Source organism: Dromaius novaehollandiae, chromosome 7, assembly GCF_036370855.1.
Source record: "Dromaius novaehollandiae isolate bDroNov1 chromosome 7, bDroNov1.hap1, whole genome shotgun sequence".
Lineage (NCBI taxonomy): Eukaryota > Metazoa > Chordata > Aves > Casuariiformes > Dromaiidae > Dromaius > Dromaius novaehollandiae.
The window spans coordinates 7,508,293-7,533,924 of record NC_088104.1 but is presented as its reverse complement, the minus strand read 5'-3'; the positions used below and the strand labels follow the sequence as shown (position 1 = coordinate 7,533,924).

The following is a 25,632-nucleotide window of genomic DNA, read 5'->3' as shown; positions in this document are numbered from 1 at the left end:
CCCAGTAAATCTTTTAACTATAAGAAAACAATGAGTAATATTTCTCTTTTTCTTCATGCACTCCTGGTTATATTGAGTGTTGGCAACAAGAAAAAAATATATGTAACCTCAAAAACCTGAATTATTTAGGAATCTCCATAAAATAATATCACAGGTTGTTAAATAATAAAATCTGGATTAAATCATTTCATCGTCTGTAGCTTTATGATACAATGTGTGGACTTGAATGAAATCAGAGTCTGACGTGACTAAACCCTTGGGGCCAGATTCAATTCCTGAGTCTGTCCCTGACTTTATTACTTTAATCAAGTCATGACCTGTCTTTGCCTTGTTTAACCTACAATGTAGGATATAAATAGCCTATAATCTTGGAGATTTTGTGAGAATTAATTATTATTAATGAAATGAAAGGAAGGCTCCATGACGTGCAGGCTATTTTTATTTATTATAATTACTTATTATTAATTCACTGAAACTTTAGCAAATTTTATTATAGGCCACCTGTGACTGAGATTTTTGCATTAATACTTTTGTCCTCTCATCATGGCTCTGCAGTGCCGTTACTGGGAGCTTTTGGCAGGGGACCGAGCGGGGTTTATCCCACGTGCGCTGCATCCCGTCTGCATCCGGGCTGCAGCCTGGGTAGACAGTGCTGGGAGAGGGGCAAAGAGCCTTGTGCGTTCCTGAGCTCTGCCAGCGCTGTGGGTCGGCAAGGGCCGGGTGGGGCGGCTCTCTCCTCTGCTGAGACCCTGGAAGTAGGTGTTTTCTTTCTTGTTAATGGCTGTGTTCAGCAGGGCTTGCAGATCAAGCCCGTTACACGCTGTAAGATCAGGCTCCTAATGAACTGCGGTGGCTGCAGGAGCTGCTGACGTCCCCTTTCTGCAAGGGGTTGCCCAGGAGGCGAGAGGCCCGGGGCCTCCCCCGGTGGAGCTACCTCCCCGCTTTCGCCCAGCCAGGGAGCCTGGCTGCCGGGCGCAGCCTCAGCGCCCTTGCCCTCCCTCCTGACGATCTTTGTTAGTGCAAAAGAGACGTAAAGGTTCATACGGCCGGAGAGGGAGAGCCCTGCTCGGTGGCGTGACGCCTGGAGCTCTCACCTAGAGGTCTTGGGGGGAGACCTGGTCCTCGCCGCAAGGAGCATTTAGCTGCCTGAGTAGCATCTGCCGCTCAGACAGCTCTTCCCCTCATCTTACATGGAAAAGGTGGTAGATTTTCTTCTTTTTTAACTCTGTGGATGAAGTAATGAGGTAATTTCCATTCCGTGGATGGTGCATGCATCACAGCTTGGGAGTCCTGGCCTTGACCAAATGTCATCGTTTGTTCTGCTCTCGCCCCAACACACAAGGAGCAGCTCCTTGAGAATACCGCATTTACATCATGATGTGGATAACAAACTTGTTGAAATAACGATGTGTCTGTATGGTTTTGTGAAGCTTCTAGCACAGGTTTGAGTGATACATGAATAATGACCTAAAAATAAATCAGCTTTATACTGTTAACCCAGAAGATTGAATCTCACATAGAGCACAAGTACCAACTGAGTAGAGTATAATCCAATATATAAAGTAATATAAAAATTTCTGTACTTTTACTCTTCAGCTGTTACATGCCTCTCGGAGAATAACGACTCTGCAGATGTCACTGAATGCATGAAGTGGACAGGACCTATGCCTTCTCTTGTGCAAGACTGTCTCGTTCCCTGCACAGATGACTGCACATTTACCCCTTGGTCTAAATTTACAGCATGCTCTTTTGACTGTGAATCCATGAAAAGCAGAAGACGGTCACTCACAGGTATAGTTAATCTCTTATAATATTTATCTCATGGCAGATAATGTTTCTCAGATGTTGGTGAATTGATTTTTGATCTGGTATTGATCATTGCCTTTATGCACGCACATTGCAGGGGGAGAATAGTGCAGAAAACTCAGTGCTGGAAAGACAAAGCGTTTCATATACACTGTAAATTAAATACAAGCCGGTTTGGGCATAAACCAAATAAAGCAGCGACTATGCGGTGTGCAAGTATATTTGACCATTTTTCTTATACAAGAAAAAAATCAATGTATTCTTCTCTTTAAGACTGTTAAGGTGAAATCTGGGTGAAGTTTAAGGCTGAGAGTTTTGTGTTCAGCAGTATCCAGTAGTTCAACACTACAAATTAATACAATGAATGAAGAAAACCCGATATCATTAAACTCGTTTTGTTTGATTTTTTTAATATATATTAATAAAGCATTCTAGTTCAAGCTATTTCACGGTACGTTTTCCCGTACTTACTGTTGTATTTTGTAATTATGTTATTTGAATCCTGGCCAAACGGAAAACCTTTAAAACTGGAGAACATTAATAGTTCAGGGCCACTTGTTTTATTAGGAGTTGTCTTTCCCTCTCCACACTTGGCTAAATCAAATCCAAATGAATTATGCTTTTTTTTAGAAAGTTTGTCGGAAGTTTACTGTTATTGTTGTCCTACATACTTCAACTTCACATATATTTGTTTTGCATTTAAGTACTATGGTTTAGCTGGGTTTAGTTTGCTCCATTACTAGAGGGGAAACATGAAGGACTTATACCACTAAGTAAAAAATTAAATGTTGTAAAAATATCTACTCTGTGCAATTGTTTGGTTATTCAATTTGTTACTGATGGAATGATCCAAGTTTTGAGTAGCTTACAATCACGTTATACAAACATAATGGAATCAAAATGTTTTATGCATGAGTATGGCTCATTAAAGGATAAAGATTTTCTCTTTTACATAAGAGTCGTTATTGTAAGATATTCTATTGTTTCTGTCAAAGAATTTATTCTAAAATGTTCTCTTTTTCAATGCCTGTATTTTTAAATGAATAGAAGTCCTCCAACCCTATCAGAAAAATATATGCCAGATCTCATGGAAAATGCAATATACTGCAATTTAAATGAGTAGTTACTACTTTGATGTTTTGAAAGTGAATTTTCTTTACATATGTGTGTGCAAGTTACACAAAATTATGGTCCTTAATATCCCCTTTCTTACTCCATTCTGCCTCAGACATAGGTCCATTCAATTAAGTGGGCCAAAAATGGTCTCCGATCTTCAGGTTTCGATGCTTTTATCTTCACTCATGCTGCATTTTTGAGCAAAGGCCATGCAGCTCTGCCCTCTGGGAGATGTAAATACGACTTTATCAGGTCCCCATCCTCAGGATGGGAAGGAGCCCTTTTCTGCTCAGCTCTCTCCCAGCCAAGGCTTTCTGCAAAGCAAGTGGTTATAATGAAACGGATATCCCGAGTGGTGCTGGGAGGCAGCAGAGAAATCCAGAGAGCAGCAAGGCAAGGACGAAATTGGACATTGGTTTTGCTTTGACCACCGCTCCAAAGGGGCGCTGGATGAGACTGCTGCTGAACTGTCTTTGCATAAAACATGAAAATTGGAGCTGGCCCTCTTCATGTAGCTGGAGACCAAAAGTCCTGAAAAAATCTCGTCCAGATGGACTCAGTCCAAGGATATAAAGAAAGTGCTGTTTGGGAAATACTTCATGGTGTTAAGAGTCCTCTATCCATTTGTATTTCACCTTTTTCACAAGATTGTATAAATGGTACCCTGTTCGACACCATATGTCTATACTCAAATGAATGCTTTGACTTCATTATAAGAGTTCATTAACAATGCCATTTAGTGGGAATCTCGTAATTGTTTGCTAAGCCTTTGCTTGCCTCCCACTCAGTTTTTGATAGTACTATTCATTTTACTTTGTAAGTAATCATAGACTCTACATATAAAATTGGTCATTACTAAAGAAGCAAAAGACTTATTACAGAACACAAGAAAATTCGAAGACGCTATAGTGAAAATGGAATTTTTTAGGCAAGTCTTTGGTTAGTTAATAATACAGTCAAGTATTCACTGTACTATGGATATAACTGCATTTTCCATAGCTAGGTAAATTTTTAGTATTTCATATGATTTTACTATATAGTATGTGCTATCTGATAACATGGAATGCATATAATATTTATTAACGTACAGAAATTAATTCAATTTGAAAAAGAAAATACTATTTATTTGAAGGGTTTGTGTCCTTGAAAATTTTGGCGATGGCATTTTTACTAGTAATTTTTAAACCAGTCCCTGAAGATGATAAAAGTATCTCCATCACTAATTCTAAAACTACTTCTTTGTAATGAGCCTGGAATGAATGTCACTTTTGCCCTCAAAATAGGGCTTTAATAGCAACTTCATTAGAGGGAAGATTCCTACATAACAGATGGCAGGACAAATTGGAAAAAGTGTCGTGTAAGTGTGAGATTATTAGCATCCTTCCTTGTATCTGATGTGCTTCACATAATAATGGCGAAACTTAGAAGCCATGCGGACGTAGCCAGCTCCCAGATCCCATGTTTACTAATACGATGCAAAATACGCCAGGCCTCTCTGCATGCACACCGATGGAGTTTTGGGTTTCTATCAGCTTGTCAAATATGAAATACTTTAAATGCCACTAGAGAGCTCTCAGTCTATTCAAAGTCTTTTAAAAGACTTTCCTTGAAGTATGCAGACTCCTACCTCTTGCACCTCATGTGAATTTGTTCATAAATATTTGCTGTAATTTGGGTATTAGAGAGGATAATCTGAAGAAGCTGAAGTGGGCTGTGCCGAGCCGCCGAGGTGGGCTTCCCCGGGGGCTGCCTCAGCGCTCGCAAGCACCTTCTGCGGCTGGTGCAGATCTGGCACACTAAGTTATGTGCCTAAAATTTAGCTGCATAAATGCCTTTAGAGTTTGACTGTCGTTGCACTGCTAGCTGAGAGAGGATGTCTGTGTTATTTGGGTTCCTTTGTTTTTGGTATCCCTTTGTGCTTGCAAGCTTCGCTTTTCCTGGAACTCTGAAAATAAAATTTTGAAAGAACTGTAGGGCTTGAAGGACAATAATATTAATGATCTACAGTACGTGCCCTTCTCTTCCGACATACACGCGTATATGCAAAAAAACTTGCACTGATGACAGGCCAGCTCCTGCTCAACCTGACGTGGTGGAATGATTTTATTGGTATAGGACTAGAAAAAGGGTTGTTTGGATACATTAGTTGTTTGTTTTTAGTATCTCACTGTGTACAATAGCAAAGAGAAAACATTTCTTTTGATATCACAGCTTTAAAAGCTTTTTGCAAAAGTATTTTTAGACTGTCCAGAATCCCAAAGGAGCACTTTGAGGCTGTGATATAGATAGGGTTTGTTACTGAAGATGGATTCTCCCCTTCTGTGTGCATGCCAACTAAAAAGACATCCCTGAGTTCAGACAGCCTAAAGATTGCTCCATTTTGCCTTGGCTAGCCCATGCCAAGAACAGCATTGATTTTACCTTTCAGAGGCTGTACACAGACCGTTTTTCCCTGGAGCAGTCGTAGGGATTCAGGAGCAGGGATTCTGCCCTTTACCTTCTCTCTTCTGGTAGCTGGGACCTGCAGGAGATGTAGATGTCCTCCAGGAGCAGGGTCTGGAGAGTCCAGTTGCAAAGAGCTGTACTGTAGTTTTATTAGAGTTGGCAACTGTAGTTTTATTTACGTTCTTCTGCTTCCTGAAGCTCCTGAAGAGGAAAGATCTTTAAACAGCCTTGTTTTAAAACCTGTTAAGGAATAGAGCAAAAGAAAACGTTAAACCACATGTAACCATTGAAATGCTTTCTAGACCTAAGAACTTACTAAGCATTATCTGTTCTGATTTCTTCAAAGTACAGTCCGTGTGCAAAGTGCGTGCTTAACTGATTTGTAAAGTAGCCTCAAAGAAGTTTTGACTAATGTAGACTCTTTTGCAAGTTGCCCTAGCAACCATTGATTGCAAAGGGAATAGAGACAAGACAATCAATTTGTTTGCATCAGATAATTAGGGAAAAATGATATTATATAAAACTACAAAGAATTTTCTCAGCAGACCATTACTACAGTAAGACTTTGCATTTTGCTCAGTGCCCTATCCATCACAACAGTATTTCCAACTTCTCTGGTTGCCCCTGGAGATAAGTACGTTGTCCTCGTACTCCAAAGCACTGGCAGGAGCTAATAGATGCTTCAGAAGCATTGCTGTATATTAACATTCAGATTGTCTTGGTTCTGATGTGTTGAATTCCTGCAAGTATAAATAATATGACGTGTTGTTATCAAAAGCAGCAGATGTTAAGCTAACAAGCAGATTTCTCTGGTTGGAACAGGGAGAAGCAGAAAGCGAGACAAATGCCAGAATACAGAAGTTTATCCTCAAGTTGAAACCGAGCTGTGCCCCTGTGAGATGTTTACCTCCCAGCCCCACGGAAATTGGTCAGATTGCATTATTGAAGGAGGTAAACCAGAGCTGCAATTAGGAATGAGACTTCATGGAGACACTAAGGAATGTGGAGAAGGTGTTCGACTCCGAGCTATTGCCTGTTATGATAAGACTGGCAGACTTGTGGAACCATCCTACTGTAGCAGTTCTGGTAAGGAGATATTTAAGTGCACAACACATCTACTCTGATCCTGAGCAGAATTATCTACTGAACAGTTCACGTTGGGCCCTGTCTTATGTGTGTACCTGTGTCCTTGCTGGATTGGGGCAGCTTTCACAAAGTTGCCATAAATGTTGAATGTGATTCTGATATCTTCTTGCAGCTCTTAGTACTAAGATTTTCTTCAGTTTAATATAAGGATCTTATGACATTCCCTACAATTGAAATAAAGTAGAACAGCGCTAAACTTGGCTGTACAAAACCAGGATACCAGATGGATTTCTTTTATTTGTATTAAAATCTCATAAAAGTATAAGCTTAATTAGAAGGAGAAGCTGTATGTCAGTCAGCATTTTGTTTGAACATATCTCCTACTTCACTTTTTAATTGTTGATGTATTTTTATTCTTTCTCACTAAATTTGCAGTCCTTACAGTTGTTTCCAATGTGGGAATCGGGAATTTGCTTGAGACAACCATATTTAATTACAAAGGCTCTGTGATGTCCCTTTCCGTCTCCCCTGCCAAGGACACGTGATTTCAGCAGTCAGTGGTCTCATCCTTGCAATTTTTCTACCATCCTCCAGCCTGCATTGATACACAGCATATATTCCAGTTTCCCAGCTTGCTGGGCTTTTAGGCTGTGGTTCTGTCCTTGCAGCTGCTTGAATTCTTATATTTAATCAAGTAGCCCACGTCAAACAAAAGCAGATGCCTCGGAGATAGGGCAGAGAGAGAGCAATGGGGCAAACAGGAAATGTCATTTCATCAGGATATTCTCTCCTAGTCTCCATAATTTGCAGTTTATCAAAATCATTGCTCTAAATTGGTTTACAGACAACTCTTATCTTACCTTGGCTTCTGCAGGGGCAAACGTGTAGCTTTCCTACAACCCACAGAAAACACTAATGCTCTCTCAAACTTCCAGTCAAAAAGCCTAGGACACTACCCAATGTCATACAGTGGGTTGGCAGGCTGTTGGTGAGCTGTATGATGAGAGAAGGGAAATGAAGTTTCAGGAGGAGATTAATAAGTCAATCAGGAACCATTAAAGTTCCTGAGGAAAAGGGAGCAGGGAAGGAAGTGGGGCTGCTCTGTGGAGGGTCTTCAGGATGAGGGTCAGCAATCTGAGCTATATGTGGTAAAAGAAAAAAAAAAACCTAATGAAGTGATTCAGCCCGAGAGTGAATTCGGCATGCAGCTGTTTATTACTGTTCCAGCTGCCTGCAGTGATTCATAAAGCAGCTTCTGTGGCTTGTGTTTCAACAATGTGCTGTTGTACCAGTTGATTACGCCTCTGTGTCCCGCGAAGGAGGAATACCATACCTTTCCCCCACAACATGCCTTTTCTTCTGCAAAAAGGGAGCTGCTGGGTTTTGAAAGGTGGGTTTGTCTGTGCAGTGACTTGCTCTTTGGAAAAACTCGAGGCTTTTATTGCTGTTAAAAAGAGGAGCTCGTCTATGTGGGAGGCTTCTCTGAATAACCTTGAAGCCTGTTTTCTGTCAGTGATATTTATGTAGCATTTTTAATGGTCAGGCTTCTCTTAGGGAGGTGGTAGAGAGTGGGATCCCAGCTCAAGAGGATTATTGTCAGCTCTCTTGTCTTCACCTTCTTACCCGAGTAGCAATGATTGCAACATGGCCCTGGCAGAGGGTCCCTAGTGGAGGTTGCAGGGGTGGTCAATACTGTACAGCAGAGCCCTTTCGTATGCCCTCCCGCTTGCAATCTATTTCCAGAGTTCTCCTAAGCCCCTTAGATTTGGAGGTGGGAGGGCCATGAGGGGTGAGATGTTCCCACCATCTAGCTGCCCATGCAACGTTACCCTGAGGGTGAAGTATTAACCTCCAGCCAGCCGGAGTTTAATATTCAGGATGTTCAGGATCTTGCTCTCCCAGAATGGAGAATCTGATTTAATAAAGGCATTCAGGACAGCCTTGTCATAATAAGAAACAATCAATGTCACCCTGGCGTGGGGAGAAGTGCAGTAAGACATGGACCCTTGCAGAGCCAGAGCATCCTGTGGAGCTCCTGATCAGCCCATAGCAAGGGATCCACCAAAACCTTCCCTGATTTGAATCCTGTGTCTCCAGAGGTGGCTGAGGTTGTTTCTCTTAGTTGCTACCCAGTGTTGGGCACCTTGCCTTGCTCTCCCAAGCACATAGGTTTTTCTACAGCTTTGGGCCTACTGAGCAGAGGGACATAGGTTCCCTTTCCATCATTTGGGACCTGCCTCCAAACCATATTATTTAAGTGAAGGTACAACCAATATTTATGGTCACTAGAGCTGGGAGCTTTCCAAATGTACTTCTCAACACATTATTCAGTTAGCTGTAGAAACAAATCATTATCCAATTAATAATTAGCAGAATGTTATTCAACCATAATAGAGAAGAGCAAATCAGAGAAGCATGCAAAATTGCTAAGCCCTGAGAAATCATTCATGAAAGGGTTTTCTAAGTAACTCTGGCCTGCTCACAATTAGTATCAGATGACCTTTTGACATTTGCTAGCTGACTATATCCAATTAAGCCATCACCTAATTTATTGAATGCCAATTGCTGTGATGTTCGGACATTGTTCTTGCTTTATGGTGGGTAAGCATGTTCCTCTTCTCTTTCTTTCAGGTCTCCCGACCTCTCTTTGTTTCCTGCCCTTTTCCTTTTGCAGGACGGGGTTCTTCCTTTCTTTTGAACCAGGACAAAAGAGAGAAATTCTGAGACTTAAAACTTAGTTCTTTGCTGAGTCATTTTGAAGATGTTTTAAAAATGTAGAAAGACAGACTTCAGTGTTACAAACCTTGCCTTAAAAATTAGATTTAGATTTGTCCCAGACTTGATAATGCTGCGAGCACAAAGTGCATGGCAATAAGAACAGTCGGTTTGTAGCTTTTCTAGAGAGCAAACTTGAGTCTCTTAGCTTCCCTCAGCAATTATTTTTACTTATCCTGACTGAAAGCTGGCTGTTAAACTTACCAGCTTCAGTAGGATTTAATTCACCCATATCAATGCATTGTATTATGTGAATGTATCATAGTTACCAAGTGAACGTATTATGAGTTTTAGTCTAGTGTAAGAATTAATCACTGCTCAGAAGGGGTTCAGCGCGTAAGGCCCTGATATTACAGCGAATTTTATGGGAAATTCCACATTTGCAACTTGGAGAAAAAAAAAAAAAAACCCTCAAAGCCTGTTCATCTGTGCTTGTCAGCAATCTAGATTCAGGTACTCCTCAGCCTATTACCTGTAACTATATTTAAGCACATCTTCTCAACAGAAAACATTTTTTCCCCATAATATGGGGAATAATACTTATATGTGTAATTACCACACACAGATGTCCAAAGGCAATGAAGACAAAAGCATTTCAGCTTTGCCTTAATGAACACTTGCTATTAGCTTGCCTGTTCTTCTCCAGTTTCTGCTGTCGGCCACTGTCAGAACCTGAATATGGGACTAGATGGACCTTTGGCCTGACTCAGTGCAGCTGAGCACCGTAGGTAGGTGCACAGGTCACACTTTGTCCAATTTACGTGTCCTCACCGTGATTTTATCTTGGGATAGTTCATGGTCAGTAGGTATAATAAGTTAAAAAATAAAAATCCCAGGTTTTCCCGAGTTTTGTTGCTCTCTGCACCAAAAGTTTTCTCTGATGTTCAGAAAAAACAAAGTAGCCTTATTCATATGACTAACTTTTGTGATAACTGTACTACTTTATTTTAGTGGTGTCGTCATTCTCATTGATGGCCCATTTAGTAAGTTCAAGAAATGAGTGACCTACCATTTCAAAATTGGGCTGATTATTTTTTCCTGGAGTTGGTTCACACTCCTTTTCCTTACTTTAATTTGGAAATACAGTTATGAAATTATGGACAGAGGTATCTGTCTCCAGCCAGTGTGCTTTGCATCAAGTAGTCTTTCCGTTAGAAGACCAAATTATTCTTGCGTTCAGCTCTCCGCTGGTTCAGAGGGTCAGGGGAATTCGCCATGCGCTCGTTGGCTGGTGGAACATCCTCTTTGGATGTGAAAATTGTCCTGTTAATTGCAGCTTGCTCACTTCTCTCAATCTGTCATCTCAGTTTCTGGTACTGTTTTTGAATTTCCACCTCCTTTGTTTTCAATTATTTCATGCGGTTCCTTTGCCACTCATTTTTTGTGCTATGCCAACAGGGTATTTCATAATCTTAGAAGAACATAGGGTGCCTCATCTGTTCCAAATCAAAGGCTGGAGATTTCCATGCTCTTACACAGAGGTTCTCCTTTTGATCTGATGATGAATTCATGAAAAGCAAGAACTTACGAACTGTGCTTGTACTATTCAAATTCTGCTTTGCTTGCAACAACACAAACCTGGAAGAATGATACAACAGACATAGACCTTGGCTTTAAATCATAGAGCAGTTAGCTACAACTTACAGTCACCTTAAAAGGCTTTAATTGTCTCTAAATTTATGAAGGACATAGAGGGATGCTAATTTACCTCCTTATTCATGGTAGCAAGATGGTACGTTGTTATGTGATTGTTTGCAGCTGTGCAAATCGAAGACAGAGGTTGTGCTGAAGGCTCCCCAGCACCTCTGCTGATGTGAGGACATCACTCGCTTCTTCCCAGTCCGATTGCTGGACTTGGAAGGGTGGGATTAGCAGACAGATGCACCAGGAGGACTTAAAAGTTTTGATGACGTGAAAATTGAGAATTTTTGACGTTGCAGCAAGAATGCCCACCCCTGTGGGGTACATCAGACCAGGATTCACCGCTAGTGCAGGTGCTTCTTCCTTCCCGATTAACTGTGTCCCTAAAGTTGAGAGATTTAGGGCAGTATGCAAAGGTTATGGATCAGGACTTTCAACTCCTACTGCTTAAAACCATGTAATATCAAGTCTTACTAAGCTTGATTTTCCGAAAGGTCAGCACACAGTACTACTGTATTTCTATCCAGGGCATTCCTAGGGGCTTTATGCTCCCTTACTTGAAAGTCCTGGCCACCCGCTTAATCGAAATTGCCTGCCCTTAACCTGTGAGTTAACGTAAGAACCCACTCTCAGACTCTGTGGTGTTTGAATCCCTGTGCTCTCCGACTCTCAGTCTTTTATCTTTTTGGTTATATGAAAGCAATCTTTCCTTCAATTCTAAAGCAATACCTGTAATTCCAGTATTTAGCAAAATTACTTTTTTCCAGCTCGAAGGAGGAGGATGCTAAAAGCATGCAAGTTAAAAGAAGAAGAGTTATTTTAGGAGACTGTGAGACATTTTCAGGTAGCTTTTAATCACCAGAATTAACTGTCATTTTGCAGAAATAATATTAATGTAGCTCAAAAATCTATAAGCAGAACTTGATACATTAAAGAAATGTGATCCAAGTCAATCCTGCACTGATAGTGTACTTACCTTTTATACAGGGTAGCAGGTTTGGAAAAAAAAGATGGAAAAGCTGCACCAAGCAAATGCTGTATGTTTTTGAAAGTGTATCTCTTTTGGCATTTACTGTGGTATAGATTTTTTCATATATGATCAGTATTATTTTGAAAAATGAAATTGTTGCAGAATTCCCTGCTTTTGTTTTGAAGATTTTCTGAAATAGAAACTTTTCTGAGCAGGGCTTTTTTTTTTTTTAGTCCCATTTCACCTATGTTTTTGAAAATATTTTTAAGCACTGAATTTTATTCTTAACCTAAATGAAGTTGGATGTTGGAATTTCATTTTTTTTCCACACACCATTAATTCCAAAAAATGTCATAATAATCCTACAGACAACCTACAACTGAGGCAGTTCACTGCCTTCTGTCTTTCCTAACAAAAATCAGCAATGCTGGCTGTGCTCTCCTCTTCCCATCTCTAGACCTTACACGTAGAGCCTCAGCATGCCGCCTCTGCCCTAAAAGTGTGGGAGTAACGGGTGGTCGCGGCACTATCATTTAAAGATTACATGTAGGCCAGCTCTTTGGCTTCTGCTGCACCTCCTTTGCTTGGCGTGTGTGCTTATCTAAATACGAAACTCCTGTTTCCCTCTGTGGTTTCTTCTGTGTCTGTCTGTGGAATTTCTCTCAATGGCCTATTTATTATAAATAAGCTATAGGAGTATTATGAGACAGAACTGCAATTAAAAATATACCAAACTCTTATCGCTAGCGTCTCCCCATGCGCATCCGTGCATATAAATATGAATGACTAGTATTTATGAGAACAAAGCCTTTAAAAGGCTTTTGGAGGAAAATGTTCCCGCTGAAAATTCACCCTTTTGTGCACCAGGGCTCTTTTCTGCCGGTCTGCTCAGCCTGAGAGGGCATCAAGGCTGGCTTTGGATCGCGGGCTGCTGGGGCACGTTTCCAGCTGCAGGACAGGCCTGTTGGGCCCTTGTGGCCCCACTTCAGCATTCCTCAAAGCCGCTGTCACCGGTGACAACTTGTCCTCTATCTCATACCTAAACAACTTCTAAATTTAGCCCTGAAATCCCAGCTGGGTTCTCCTCTGGACATCTCAGGCATTTCTTTGCATTTCCTTGAGTGCAAAGTGACGCTCTTAATTACAGCTGCTGTTGCCCATGAAATTATAAGCAGAGCTAGAGCTTTTAGAGGATCTTCCCTCTATTTCTTGTTTGGCTACAGGGTTTTTACATATTGCCCTCCTAACAGTGCTTAAAGAACCCTTTTTTTCCTACCTTTTCCTTTCCTTTCTTCCAAAGTCTACACACCATATGAAAATTTGGCTATAGTGCTTATTTCCTGGATGTTAGAAGAATTCTGAAATGAAATTGGATCAGAAACCGACTGTTCAGACACTGCAGTTCTCTGTGTTTTCTCTGGCCAAACAATCAAAGGTAAAAAGCCATCAAAGAGCCTTACTTCTAAATGGGTCAAACTGGTTATCAAAGAAACTTATTTAAAACAAGGTAAGACTTCCCTGGAGGCATTAATACACAGGAATGCACATTCACCAGATCTTTATCTTTGTACAGAGAGGAAGTGTGCATCTTTCGAGAAAATATTTAAAGGATTAGCTATATGAGCAACATCCTCTGTAGGGGCCGCATTTAGTCATGATGATGTGTGTTGGTGTTCCTCGAGTCTAAATATAAATCTTTATAGCATATCTCTTCTTCTGTCTGTCTTGCATGCATTTGGCTGCGTTGTGTGAAGTGACCCTTTTGAGCAGGCGGCAGTACCGGACTGGGAGAAGGAATGACTTCTTGCTAATCTCCAAATTGGCTTTTCGATGCTTTAATATGACCTTTTCCAGGATGCTGAATTCTGGTTGCTACTCCTTGGCCCAACAGCTTGCTCTAAGGTGAATTAGGCTGCAGGCTTTCAGAGTATATCCTGGCTGCGTGCTTGTGCCGCCTATTTGGTAGAGATGGGGGGAGCGTGACCCGCGTTGGGGCAGGCCCACGGAGCAGCCGAGACCCCGTGAGCCTTCGCTTACTGAGCCACCTTGGCTCATGTCCATGCCCTTTCTTTCTCTTGTTGAACGTGGTTAGTTTTTCTCTATTTTTGACATGTTGATTTAAGCCCTTCAATGGGAACATTTTTGGCTTAGAAATAGTAACTCGGGGTGGAAATAGTCTATGAGCGGTTTAGGAGAGCTTTGATAGCAAGTTAACGCGCTGGGCAGTCTGCGACTCTGATTTCTGCAATCGGCTACAAGAAGAGTATCTTTTTGAAATTTAGCCTGTCTCTAGATCCTTAATAACTCATTTATCACAGATATGGCCTAATATAAAGCAATGTTCTAATAAAATGTTATCGTACTAAGATAGAGTCAGAATTAACATTTCTCTCTCCTATATCATTCCATTTAGTATGTTTTACTGGAACGATGAGGAAATACCTATTTTTTTCTTTTAATGAATTGTGTATGCAAGTTTTAAGGTGTCTGCTTTTTCTGCTAATGGGGAACATCATGATCCCTTTGAGAGATATGTAACTAGTGAAAAATGACATATACTAGTAGGAATTTACAGGATTCTTCTCAGGTATTGCATGGGTTTTTTCAGTCTTTTTAATGTGATTGCCTTCTGTGTGACTGGTGAGCAGGACTCTCAGGTAAATAAATGGATGGCAAATCGGTGTTTTTTAAATGGAAAGTCATAGTTTTGTGTCTTCACCCTGGTGGGGAGCCCTGTGCCAGCTGGACTAGCAGGCGTATTGGTTGGTTCCACATAGTGTTAAGGGGTTTCATGTCTGACATATCCTGAAGGTCTTTCGAAGCTAAGTCATCTGTTTCTGCACGTATGGAACAAGAGTTCTCCAAAAATAATAATTCAACTTTTTGCATGTGGACCAGTGTCTGAATGAAATGAGCAGTAATGAGCTTGCTGGTGCACTGCACACAACAACAAAATCAATGTGAAAGGAAGAGATGGATTAGCAGAGGATATCTTTTAAGATGCTTTATATAGTCTGCTTGATCGAGGAGTTTGAGCGACCAACTCGGAAAAGTAGTACCATCTGAATTTGGAAGTGAGGAGGGAATAAATGAAATCACTAAGAGCTTAGTTTGCCAGACTTCTGATCTCCCTCGCTAAAGACAGAGGTTCCCTCCATGAAATCTTGGACCTCAGTAATGTTTGGTAACATGGGAGAGCAACCATCAAAAATTGTAGCAGTTAACGCGATTGTATCTCTTTTGGCCTCATTCTGAATTTTTTGGCCAGGAAAGTCTCCAGCAGAAGAAATTGAGCTACGCAACTCCAGTGCTCAAAATCATGCTGCAGAAGTGACAGAATATTCCGTGAGGACGTCATCAAGACTCTCTGCTGGGCCCTGGCTACATCACAGAAATGTCCTGCTTCTGTGCAAGTGTTTTTCATCATCTGAATGAGCTCTGCTGTTCTCCCAGTGCCCGTGTCTAAGCTGTGGAAGATCAGCAGGGCTGTTCCCTGTCCTAAAACACTGTCGCCATTGGATATCTTTTAAAGTGCATCTTTATTTAAGGAAGTCAGATACCTTTATATGCCTGCCTCTGTAGCAAGGTGACCTAGGGAAACTCCTTATCAGTGCAGGCTAGACATCATGCTAAAACAGCCTCCACCAAATCAGCCTCAGCACCGAACCTTGGTAGCTGTCTGTGACGCTCAGAAAAGCGCTTATAAATTTTCCTAAGGTTGTTAATGGTTAGTGGCATCTTAAAATAGTGTGAGTATAATTAAAGTATGTACTTGGGTTTCTCATTTAGCATCAATGAGACAAGAAGGAATTAAGGCAGTGTGTTGATTTAAATGTATTGATCTGCGAGGTCACCGTGTCACTGGAGGGTATTTGCCGCCTGTGAAAGCGGGAAGGGGAAGCTGCAGAAGGCTGTGCTGCCACTGAAGCTCTTGAATGCCTTTTCAGGGGTTGGGTGACCTGTTCTTAAACAGAGGACCTTACCTTCGTTAATATATCTCACGTTTGTAAATTAAAATCCTAGGAGCATGAAGACAACCCAGGGAGAGAGAATTCATTTCTTCTTCCTGATTTTGAGCCATCAAGCCTGAGCCATTTCTGCTGCTGCTTCTTTAGTGCACTGAGACTGCTTAAAATCTTAACAAGAATGAAATACAAAGTTCGTAAAATATAAAAACACCTGAGGTGTTTTATGCTAGTCATTAAGATTAAGCGCAAGAACCAAAGACTAGTAAAGTACCTGAAGCATTTATGACTGCCAGTCCAGCAGGGTATTCTTCCTTATAGTCATTTTTTTCTGTTAAAAGAAAGAGGTAAGTTTTTGTTCACATTGTCATGAACCTCCTTGCTTGTATTTACTGCATGTTGATCTAATTGCTTTGATTGCGTTCCTTTTCTTTTGCAAAGTCATGTGGTAGCTTTTGTCTGATACAGTAGCAGTATCATAGTCCAAAATATTTGCTAATTATCGGGTTACACCGGACTGCATCAGCACTTCCCATCCTGTGAAAAGGAAACCATGCAATTATTGTCGGAGTTAAGTCATCCAAATGCGGCTCGTCCCTGTCTCGGGGTCATTACTTGGCAGCTGAAATGAGCTGGCATATTGTGTTGACAATGCCTAGCTTTGTGTGCCCAGAAACTGGCAGAAAGATATCCTCAGTGGAGGGTCCCAAACTCTGAAATTGAGTTTCTGAGTGTGCTCCAGCAGAGTCTGAAACCGTTGACTTTCAAGCCATATATGATTTACTGGTGGGGGAGGTATTTTTGGTTGCCATTTGGTGGCAATTTTCTCCTGGTGATGGACTCTTGGCTCTGGAAGAGACTTCCCATGCGGTCCGAATAGCCCAGATCTATATTGATGATCAGAACATGCTGCAAAGTACATCTGTTTTTGCAGCTACTGTGGAATTGGGCCTTTGAGAGAAGTCAGATGTGTGAGAAAGAAGGGAATTTGATGTTCTGTCGACAATTTAATTTTGTTCTCACGATATATTGCAGAAGCCTTGTTTTATTATATAAACATAATAATAATAAACAAGGATTATCTCAGTTCTTTTTTTAAATATCTGCTTTGCTGTGGATTGAGTAGCCTGTAAGAGCATTACAGCCTGGTAAATGAACGCAGAAGTCTATTGGCGCAGACTTTCTTAATATGCCAGGCCCTGCAAGCAGCTGGGCCGTCCATTCACATGGGGAAGGACCTCCCAGAGAAGGGGAGTGATTTCCAGAGCTGCACTGGGAATTGGATTGCAGAGAGATTCGTATGGTCAATCGCTTGCTGCTCGCATGAGAAGTTCCTCTCAGAAGAGTCTCTCTTCTCCAGAAGAGTTCTCAGTTTGTTTCACAGTATATTGTGTGGAATGTGCTAATTAATGGAGATTTTAATGTTTAGTTAAAAGATTAAATCTATCAACTGTCATGGTTTACATTTAAGCCAACACTAAGTGTAAACTTGCAATTTCTTTAAGGAGAAAAACTGTGATGCAAAATCAAAAGAAATTAGGAATTATAATGCAAAGCCAGCATCAACCTAATTGCCTCGTCAGGATTTATAAAGGCTGTGAAACTGAACAATAAAAGCAACCTTTGGATGAATTTCATAAACAATAACGACGAGTTAAACTTACCAGCGTTTTTTACAAGTACTCTCTGGTCTATTTAGAATCTCTAATCAGTCTCTTACAACATAAGGAGAGCGAAAGCAGGCAGGAATACATCAGCTAAGGTGGTCCATTATTTGAGCTTTGCAAAATATTGGATGTAAAAGGCATTTTTGTTGTTTTTTTTGGTTGGTGTTTATTAATTATATTCATTATATTATCTTTTAAGTTTCCCAGATGGCAAGCTAAAAATGCCTAAAACACCTCAAATCACTGCATATTAGAGAAAAAAAGGGAGTAAGCATTTATTCCTTGGCAATATTGGATTATTTGCAGATGCAGCTGATGTTGTTAGCAACTTTAAGACCCCTGGACTTTGCTCAGGTTACTTCAGTTGTACACCCTTGTATGCCTGGGTCACTTCAACGTGTACATCCTTGCAACAGCCTCAGAAGACCGTAGAAGGAGGTGCCCACCTCGTAATGCTAACAGCAGTGCGGTGGCCCATGGCGGAGGCAGCCTGCTCGCTGAAGGTGTACTTGGTCTGCATGCAATACCGAGGTGCCGGAGGTAACCACGGGGTTTGTTTCATAGGAGATCCCAGAGCTGCCCGCGGAGCAGAGCATGGCCTTCGCGCGGCGAGTCTACCAGGGCTCAGCAGTGAGGTCGGAGCTGTTAGACTTCCAGGACTGCACAGATTTACCGGCTTTGCTCTACCTTCTTCACATTCAACTGCCAAATGAATGTGAATGTTAATTGCAAAACGAATCAGTCTTTTTTTTTTTCCCCTACCTTTGGTCTGTGTAATTAAGAAACGGCTGTTCGATGGCAGTGTCGGCTCTGGTGCTCCCTCATTTGTTTGTTAAAGAGGGACCTCTTTTATCCTATGGACTCTGAGGGAAATTAGTTATTACCAGTGGCAGTTGGAGTGACATCCAGAATTGTCCCTTTCTTAGTTATGACCTTGAATTTTATGAGGCACCTCAAGGTTTACAAACAAGGGTAGAACTGCTAGAAGTTGGTTAATTGAAATGATGAAATATGCCGGAGTGGCTACAAATGAGTTCAAAGCCAATTCAATTAGAAGTGCATCTGTTTCCAGAGCTGCTGAGGAAATGTTCACGTTCAAATCGCTTTTAAGTCAGCTGCTTGGAATCCTTTCGGCACATTTGTTTGACGCTGTGCGGGCCTCGCGGATTTGCCATTTGGAAGTGCAACAGTCGGGTGGGTGCCAGTGTCTTACGTTAGGTTGTAATCCCCTTACTTGCCTGCTTCTCCCACCACGATCCCTTGGTGAATGTTCAGGGGGACGCAAAGAAACTGGGCTGCTGCAAAACTGTCCTCCAGCACAGCAGTGCAGTCCTGCTACCTGCCCTGAGCCCTCTGCCTTGGACACCCACCAAACCGTCACCCTCACGTTGTTCAGCTGCTTTCTAAAGCCTCCTCTCTGTGTTGCACAGAGAAGATAAGAATATTAGTTGTTACATCATGTATATGAGCCTTCCCATTACATTCGATACATTCTGTGGGTGCTTCGTTCATTATGGACGCCATAGGGAAGAGACTCCATTTGTGGCTTGCAGAGCAACAAGCACATTGTTTGTTCTTAATGAATAAATAATAGTGAAATTTGCTGTGCAGCCTAGGTAAATGCATTTGTTCATCCCATTATTTTGGCAATGTCTCAGTCGTAAAACAATTGCACTTATACATATAAAAATCTTACTTGATCATCCAGTTCAATTTTTTACGGCCAGCTCAGGACTATACCCTGTAGTTTAACTGAAAGTGCCAACTTAAATATCCCATGCATTGGTGTTCCTGTGGCTGTCTCACGTAACATCTGTGTCCACAGCTCTACCTCGGCGACCTTTGAGAACTTGCTGTTGATTCAAGTAATACAGAGATTTTCCCATCTATTGTTTCTGAAATAGATGAGCTTTGGTTTAGCAGCATTTGAGATTTTGAGGAATAAAAAAGATGTTAAGGGAGCCTTCAAGAATTAGCATGACACCACATAGAAAACAGGCTGAGCAGGGTTGGGGAAAGGAGGAGGTCTTTTTCTGTGGAAGGTCGTGGCAACTCACCAGAAGTTTTGGTAGCAGGTTCTGCAGAGGAGAGGAAAAGAGGGATGGGACGGATGAGTGAGCTGTCTGAGGAGGACATGGACAAAACCAAATGAGTGAACCCGGGCTTGAGTTAGTCTCGCCAAGCTGAGTGGAAATAACTAAGACCTTTATGCTCTTTTCTTTACTCCTATTTTGTTTTGGTCAATGATATTTCTCTGGTTTTGGCTAGTTACTTTGTTTTATTGTTGCTTCTTCTGGTAGTAGCCTGAATGTAGGATTCTTTATTAATAGCTGATTTTAATAGCATATCTTCCTTGCTATGTTTTTTTCTTGTATTATGCATCACGCCAATGTTAAAAGTTTCGTAGGAATGCCAATGCTAGGATCATTGTGGATATCCATACTGGACTGTTTTCCACCCACTGGCTGATGCTGCAAACACTCCTTGGCTCCTACAGAGAGAAACAGAAAGTCCTATTCTCACAGGCAGTGGAAGGGTTGGGAAGCAGCTGAGTACAATGTTATTTACTAGATTCACCTAATATCTGTAAAGACGTTATACATCTATGCAGACATGATTTGTCACATAAAGATTTTTGCAGGAAATTTTTTATTGAATGCAGTCTTTGATTGTGGGTTTCTCAGCATAGAATTAACCTCAAGTGGTTAATGGAGCAAATAATGGCAGCTTGCAGGAAGAGCTTGAAAGAAAGTTACCTTCCCGTTTTGTTTGTGTAGCGTTGTTCAGTATAGAGAATTGGTTTCTTTTGGTCGGTAATGTAATTTATTGCTCTATTAGCTGGCCATTATTTATTTACAAATAATATAATTTATAAGTATGGGTGAGGAAACTCAAAATACAATAAGTTGGCCTCTCAGCACCAGGAAGTCTGCAGAAATTCTGTGGTTTGCTGAGGAATCCCCACAGCACTTCCCTGGGATGAACTAGAACAACTCTCTCCAGTTTTTTATAAACTTCTCTACAGTTTATTATAACTGCTCCTTCCTCTTTCTTACATTTCTTCTTTCTTATATTTCTTTTTTATTATAGATGTAGGTCTTGAGCTGCCAAAAGGCTTAGCCTGTTTTGCCTTTGCTGATAAGTTGATAACCCCTCTGTCTAATCCTACTTTGAAACAAGGTGCTGTCTTTGTTTCTGTCGAGAGTTAATTACCTAGGCTGTCACACAGCCCAAGGAAAAACGATATTTCGTATGGTAGTGGAAGAGAACTCTTTGGAGAACTGCCTGAGAAGTGCTTCTCATTAATCTATCACGAGAAAATTTCTTCTGCTTACCATAATGTATTGTGAATTGCTTTGAGTGGCAACCTAAGCAGTTGGAATAGGATATTAGTGGGATGTTGAAAGTTTCCTTTTGGAAAATGTGAGTCTGTTTTAGAAATATGTGTATATGGGTGTGCACATGTATAATATTTGGATAAGAATACAAAAGATGCAAAGTTGAAATATCTCAAGAAACATAAACACCACCATAGTGGATTGGGTAGGAAATAACTAAGATATCTAATTCCAGTGGCTTTAGAGCTGCAGATGAAAAGGCAGCTCAACCCGGAGAAATATGAGGTAGGAAAGTAAAACAGAGCCCACTGTACAGGGTTAGTTACACAACTTTAGGAAAGAGTTACAGCATACGTTACTGTGGAAAAATTATTGCAGCTCTCAGACTCCTGGGTGGCTGCTGTAAAAGAGAAGGTAACCAAATCCTGGCACAAAGCAAAGGCAGAGAAGAAAAAGAGCATCATGTAACAGAAGGAGGAACTGCTGTTGTTTCTAGCATTTTTTTAAGTCACTGTTTGCAAAACCAACTTCATTATTTGTTATACTTGCAGGAGGAGGATAGTTTCCTGGGAGAAAATGCCTAAATAAGTCTGAAAGCTTCCTGAAAATGCCTTCAGCGTACAGCCTGGGAAGAAGGGCAGCGTGCTGTTGCTTCGGCTCAGTGTTGGGGGTGTAACACAGTCCTGGTCCTGCGTAGGCAGCTGGTTGGGACACTGCAGAGCTAGTAATATCGCCTGTGGGCCAAAATAATTTCCATGTCTCGGCTTTGATGTTTCCTGGCCATTCAGGGCTATTGTCCATGGGTTTGGGAAGGAGGCTGCTTCTGTCTTTCCAGGCTGCTGCGACTGTCATCTTAACAGCGCGTGGGGAAATCCTTAGAAGCATGATGGAATTAGCTAGTTTGGTATTCTGTAGGTAAAGAATATACAGGAGAGTGCAAGTGTGATAAACCCAACTGGAAAGAAAGGGCATAAAAATGAGAAATACCAGAAATTTGGTAGGGATGAAATCCAGTTATTTCCATGATCATAATTATCAGAGCTGTCAGAGGGCCTAAGCCTTTTGTAATAAAGGCTGATCTTAGCAGCCAGTGACTTTCATGCTCTCACGTGAAATCTCTTTTTTTGTTTAAATCAAAGTAGTGCATACAGACATGACAACCAGGTAATAGAAACTCAAGGAGAATGAACATAGCATAGTAAGTAGGAACGTATAGGAACTATTGCACACTGTTGACCATTTTAGTAATTCGTTCATGACCCTGAGTGTTTTGGGCACTCTCTGCATTACCGTTCTGCATGCGGGAAGCTTGGTGGCCAGTGCTGGGCTATGGAAGATCTCTCTTCCACATGCCGGTTCCCAGACTTGCTGGTGGGGACATGGCTGTATGGAGGAATTCTTCTTTTACCCTGGGATGCCCTGCTGGGTGCTAATCCAGTGGGGTGCTGGCCCCTGCAGATGTCTACTAGTCTGATTTTAAGGCAAGCTTTTAGAAAGTTATTTTTAAAACCCATAATAGGCAAAACAGTTGCAAAGATATATAATGAGAAGTACCAGAGTAGAGAGGCAATAATGTGTCACCTGCGTCTCCCAAGAACGATCCCACACTGCGTCCAGCTGAGAGGGAGCCCAGCTCCTGCGTGTCCACCCTCCCCAGGCTGGGTTTGCAGTGGTGACATCCCTGCACTAGCAGCCCGTGCAAGCCTTCGTTCCCAGCCTTCACCTGGGCACAGCTGGGACTTATTTCCATTCAAGTCTTTCCTCCTCCCAGGTGCCTTTTTCTCTGGCTTGGGTAAAGGGCACGAATCCAGCAAGCTTCGCCTGCGCTAGGAGCAGCTCATGCTCCTCTGGGAGGTGAGGGCCCTTGCCGTGGCCAGGCTCCTCCATTCCCTGCGGAGACCATCAGCGTGACCTGCCAACAGAATTTATTATGGACAAATTCTTGCAGGGACAATAATTAGCACCTAGTGGCTGCTACCAGTTTCCCAGCAGTTACTTTTTGTCAATGTGTCCTTTATATTGGTTTTATGATGCCCTTAGTCACAATCATTGAACTAAACCAATAAGAAATTACTTTCACTCGCTGCTCTTTTTTTTTTTTTTCTTTTTTCTTTACAAATAATATCATAATCTTGTGTCGGGAAAGCACTGTAAAACCACAAGATCTTTTCTACTTGGAAAAAGTTATCTTTGTATGTTGATTATACACATTGCAGTGAGACATTAGAGGACAGAAGTGGCTCTGATTAAAACATCTTTCTTCGATTTTTGGTTTAGGTTACATTGAAGAACCTTGCACGGTTCCTTGTCCATTTGATTGCAAGTTGAGTGACTGGTCTAGCTGGGCCCCGTGCAGCTCGTCCTGTGGGATGGGAGTGAGAACCCGCTCCAGGTGGCTCAAAGAGAAGCCCTACAATGGAGGTCGTCCCTGCCCAAAACTGGACCTCAAGAATCAGGTGAGCTGCGTTAAAGAGCCAGGTCAGATCTCACGGTGGTTGTTGTACTTTTAGTTGTAATCATAAGGTCCTGTGCTGGTGAAGAAATAAAAATACAAGAATAATTATGAAACTAGCTCATCAAACTTAATTTTGATATTGTCCCAAGAGAAGGTTACAGTTATTATTTGAACTCCTCCATGTCTGTTCATGTACCTTAGTATGATCTGATTTAAATGTTTTGATTACATTTGTTTTGGTACTTCAGAGGTCTGCTGTCTTTCAGATTTTCATGAGTATTTTAGCAGATACAGTTATATCTTACTGTTTGAAATTTTTGAAGTCTTGATAGCTGTTCAGAGTTACTATTGCATGACTGCAAGATAGTTTTTCAGTGTATGTTAATACAAATGCATGTGAATATGAAATCAGCCTATTTCAGATAGAAATTCCCATAACAGAAAATGAGTACAGCATTTTTCCAGAAAATATGGTGCAAAGGTACAAAGTACAAAACTGTACAAAGAAAGGATATTTTCAACATAATGTATCACCAGAATATAATAACAACACCTCTTTTTATTTGTTCCAAAAAAATACCAAAATCATTCAGTACTGCTATGAAATTGTTCTGTGTCCCCGGTAGTATCAGGGTCAGGCCCTGACAGGTGTTGTTATCGGTGTGGCCCACACAAACTGCTTATAAATTGCACTAGAAACCTGTGTCTGGATGAAAGCCTGAAGTGGAAGTGAAGCACATCCATTGCTCCTCTGAGTGCCATATCCCTTCGGTCTAACGTCCATCGACCATACTTTCCCTGTTACTTAAATCAGTCCTCCTTATGAGCCATCCTTGTTATTTTATTATTGCGGTATAAAATCTCAACCCTGTCCTGACTAGATGTTAGTGTCGCATGTATTATACAAAGCTATGATAAAAGGACGTTGATTCAGAGCATTTATCATCCAAGTACTACTTAAGAGTCCCATTTGGACCATGATGTTTCTTTCTGACTCATGCCTTGTTTGTATGGTCAAAATTTGAGCATTAGAGGCTGGAGTTAGAATATATTTTCTTTGCAACCCGGGTTCTCAGGATTAAATTGTCTGTTTTATTCTTCAGCACAAGTGACCTCTGGGACCTCCCTTTGTAGGAGAGGATGTTGTAGGCAGTCCTAGAACCTCCTGAGGACTGAGAGGAAGATGCTTGCGTAACAGCAAAATTTGACCTGAAACACACTATTTCTTATCCAAGAGAGATTTTTTTTCTCTCCCGGAGCACAGGAACCCCAGACAAATAATCCCCCCTCGATGGAGTATAAACGTCTGAAAACTTGGATGTCTTGGGATATTTTAAAAATCTTTATCTCTCTCTGAGACTGTGGTTGCTGCAAGAACGCTCATTAAATATGCATTGACTAAAATAGCACTATGCACATATTCCCTCCAACATTAATCGCTGTATATTGAATATGGAAGCATCTCATCAGAGGAAAATAATCTCTAAATTGTTACTCTAAAGAAAAAAATCAGCATGTATTTAGATAATCCTATAAGTATTTCTACAAAACTAACAGTGATTTCCTACATTTACTGGTTAATTCTGCACACTAATTAACATTGATGAAGTACTGTTTAGTTTTGCCTCTTCTTTTTTGCCAGTTCAACGATCAAAATTAGTCGATGATAGGACAGCGAGTGTCATGCACAAGGGACTTCATATATGTATATATTTTGAATATATATATGAAAGTATGTTGTGGAATATATATAAAAGGTCTTTAAGAATAGGCATACAGAGATTAGTGTAATGGCTTGCAGGTGTTTGAGCTGGCAGCACCAGTTATTTACCTTGCAACCGCTACGCAGCAGTCGCGTCCGGGGATGCAGGACTACTTCCAACACCTGATTCTGAACTTGCTTAATTTTCCTCGCAGTTTATTTTTTCCTTGGAGAAACTTGTTAAATTCTTTTTATTGCTTATTACTATTCAAAATTTGTAGGCAGTAGCCTAACTTAAAAGCAGCAGGGACCAAGAAAATATAAAACTGCAGTAAAGTGTATGTTGTCCATACCTCAGTGCTTTTGCTAATAGATCAGGCAGATCACCAAAGAAGCCAAATGAAATCCCACAGTAAGTCGTATGGTAACAATAAGCTCCTTTGTAATGAAAAGATACTGGGGTTTGTTACCCATAGACACAGCAGACTACTTCTATTAAAAGTAAACTTATTGCTATAAAGTTTTGCCTATTCCCACACAGGTTATATTTGCTAATTTCAAAACCCTTTCAGAAGATATTAAAGGAAAGAAATTGTTTAACGCTGGAAATTATTTCTTTGTAAGGTTTATCGGTGCACAGTCCTTGCGAAAAGCTGTGGCTGTTAT

The 25,632-nt window shown here is 41.1% G+C and overlaps 1 protein-coding gene across 2 annotated transcripts in view; it reads left to right on the top strand.

Moving 5' to 3' along the window:
* The window catches only part of THSD7B (thrombospondin type 1 domain containing 7B), a 329,723-nt gene that overhangs the window by 225,405 nt on the left and 78,686 nt on the right, over positions 1–25,632 (top strand). For both annotated transcript variants that reach the window (XM_026123469.2, XM_026123470.2), the window contains exons 14-16: positions 1,597–1,791; positions 6,190–6,453; positions 23,087–23,265. In XM_026123469.2, the coding sequence (XP_025979254.2) occupies positions 1,597–1,791; positions 6,190–6,453; positions 23,087–23,265 (638 nt within the window). The remainder of the gene's footprint in view (positions 1–1,596; positions 1,792–6,189; positions 6,454–23,086; positions 23,266–25,632) is intronic.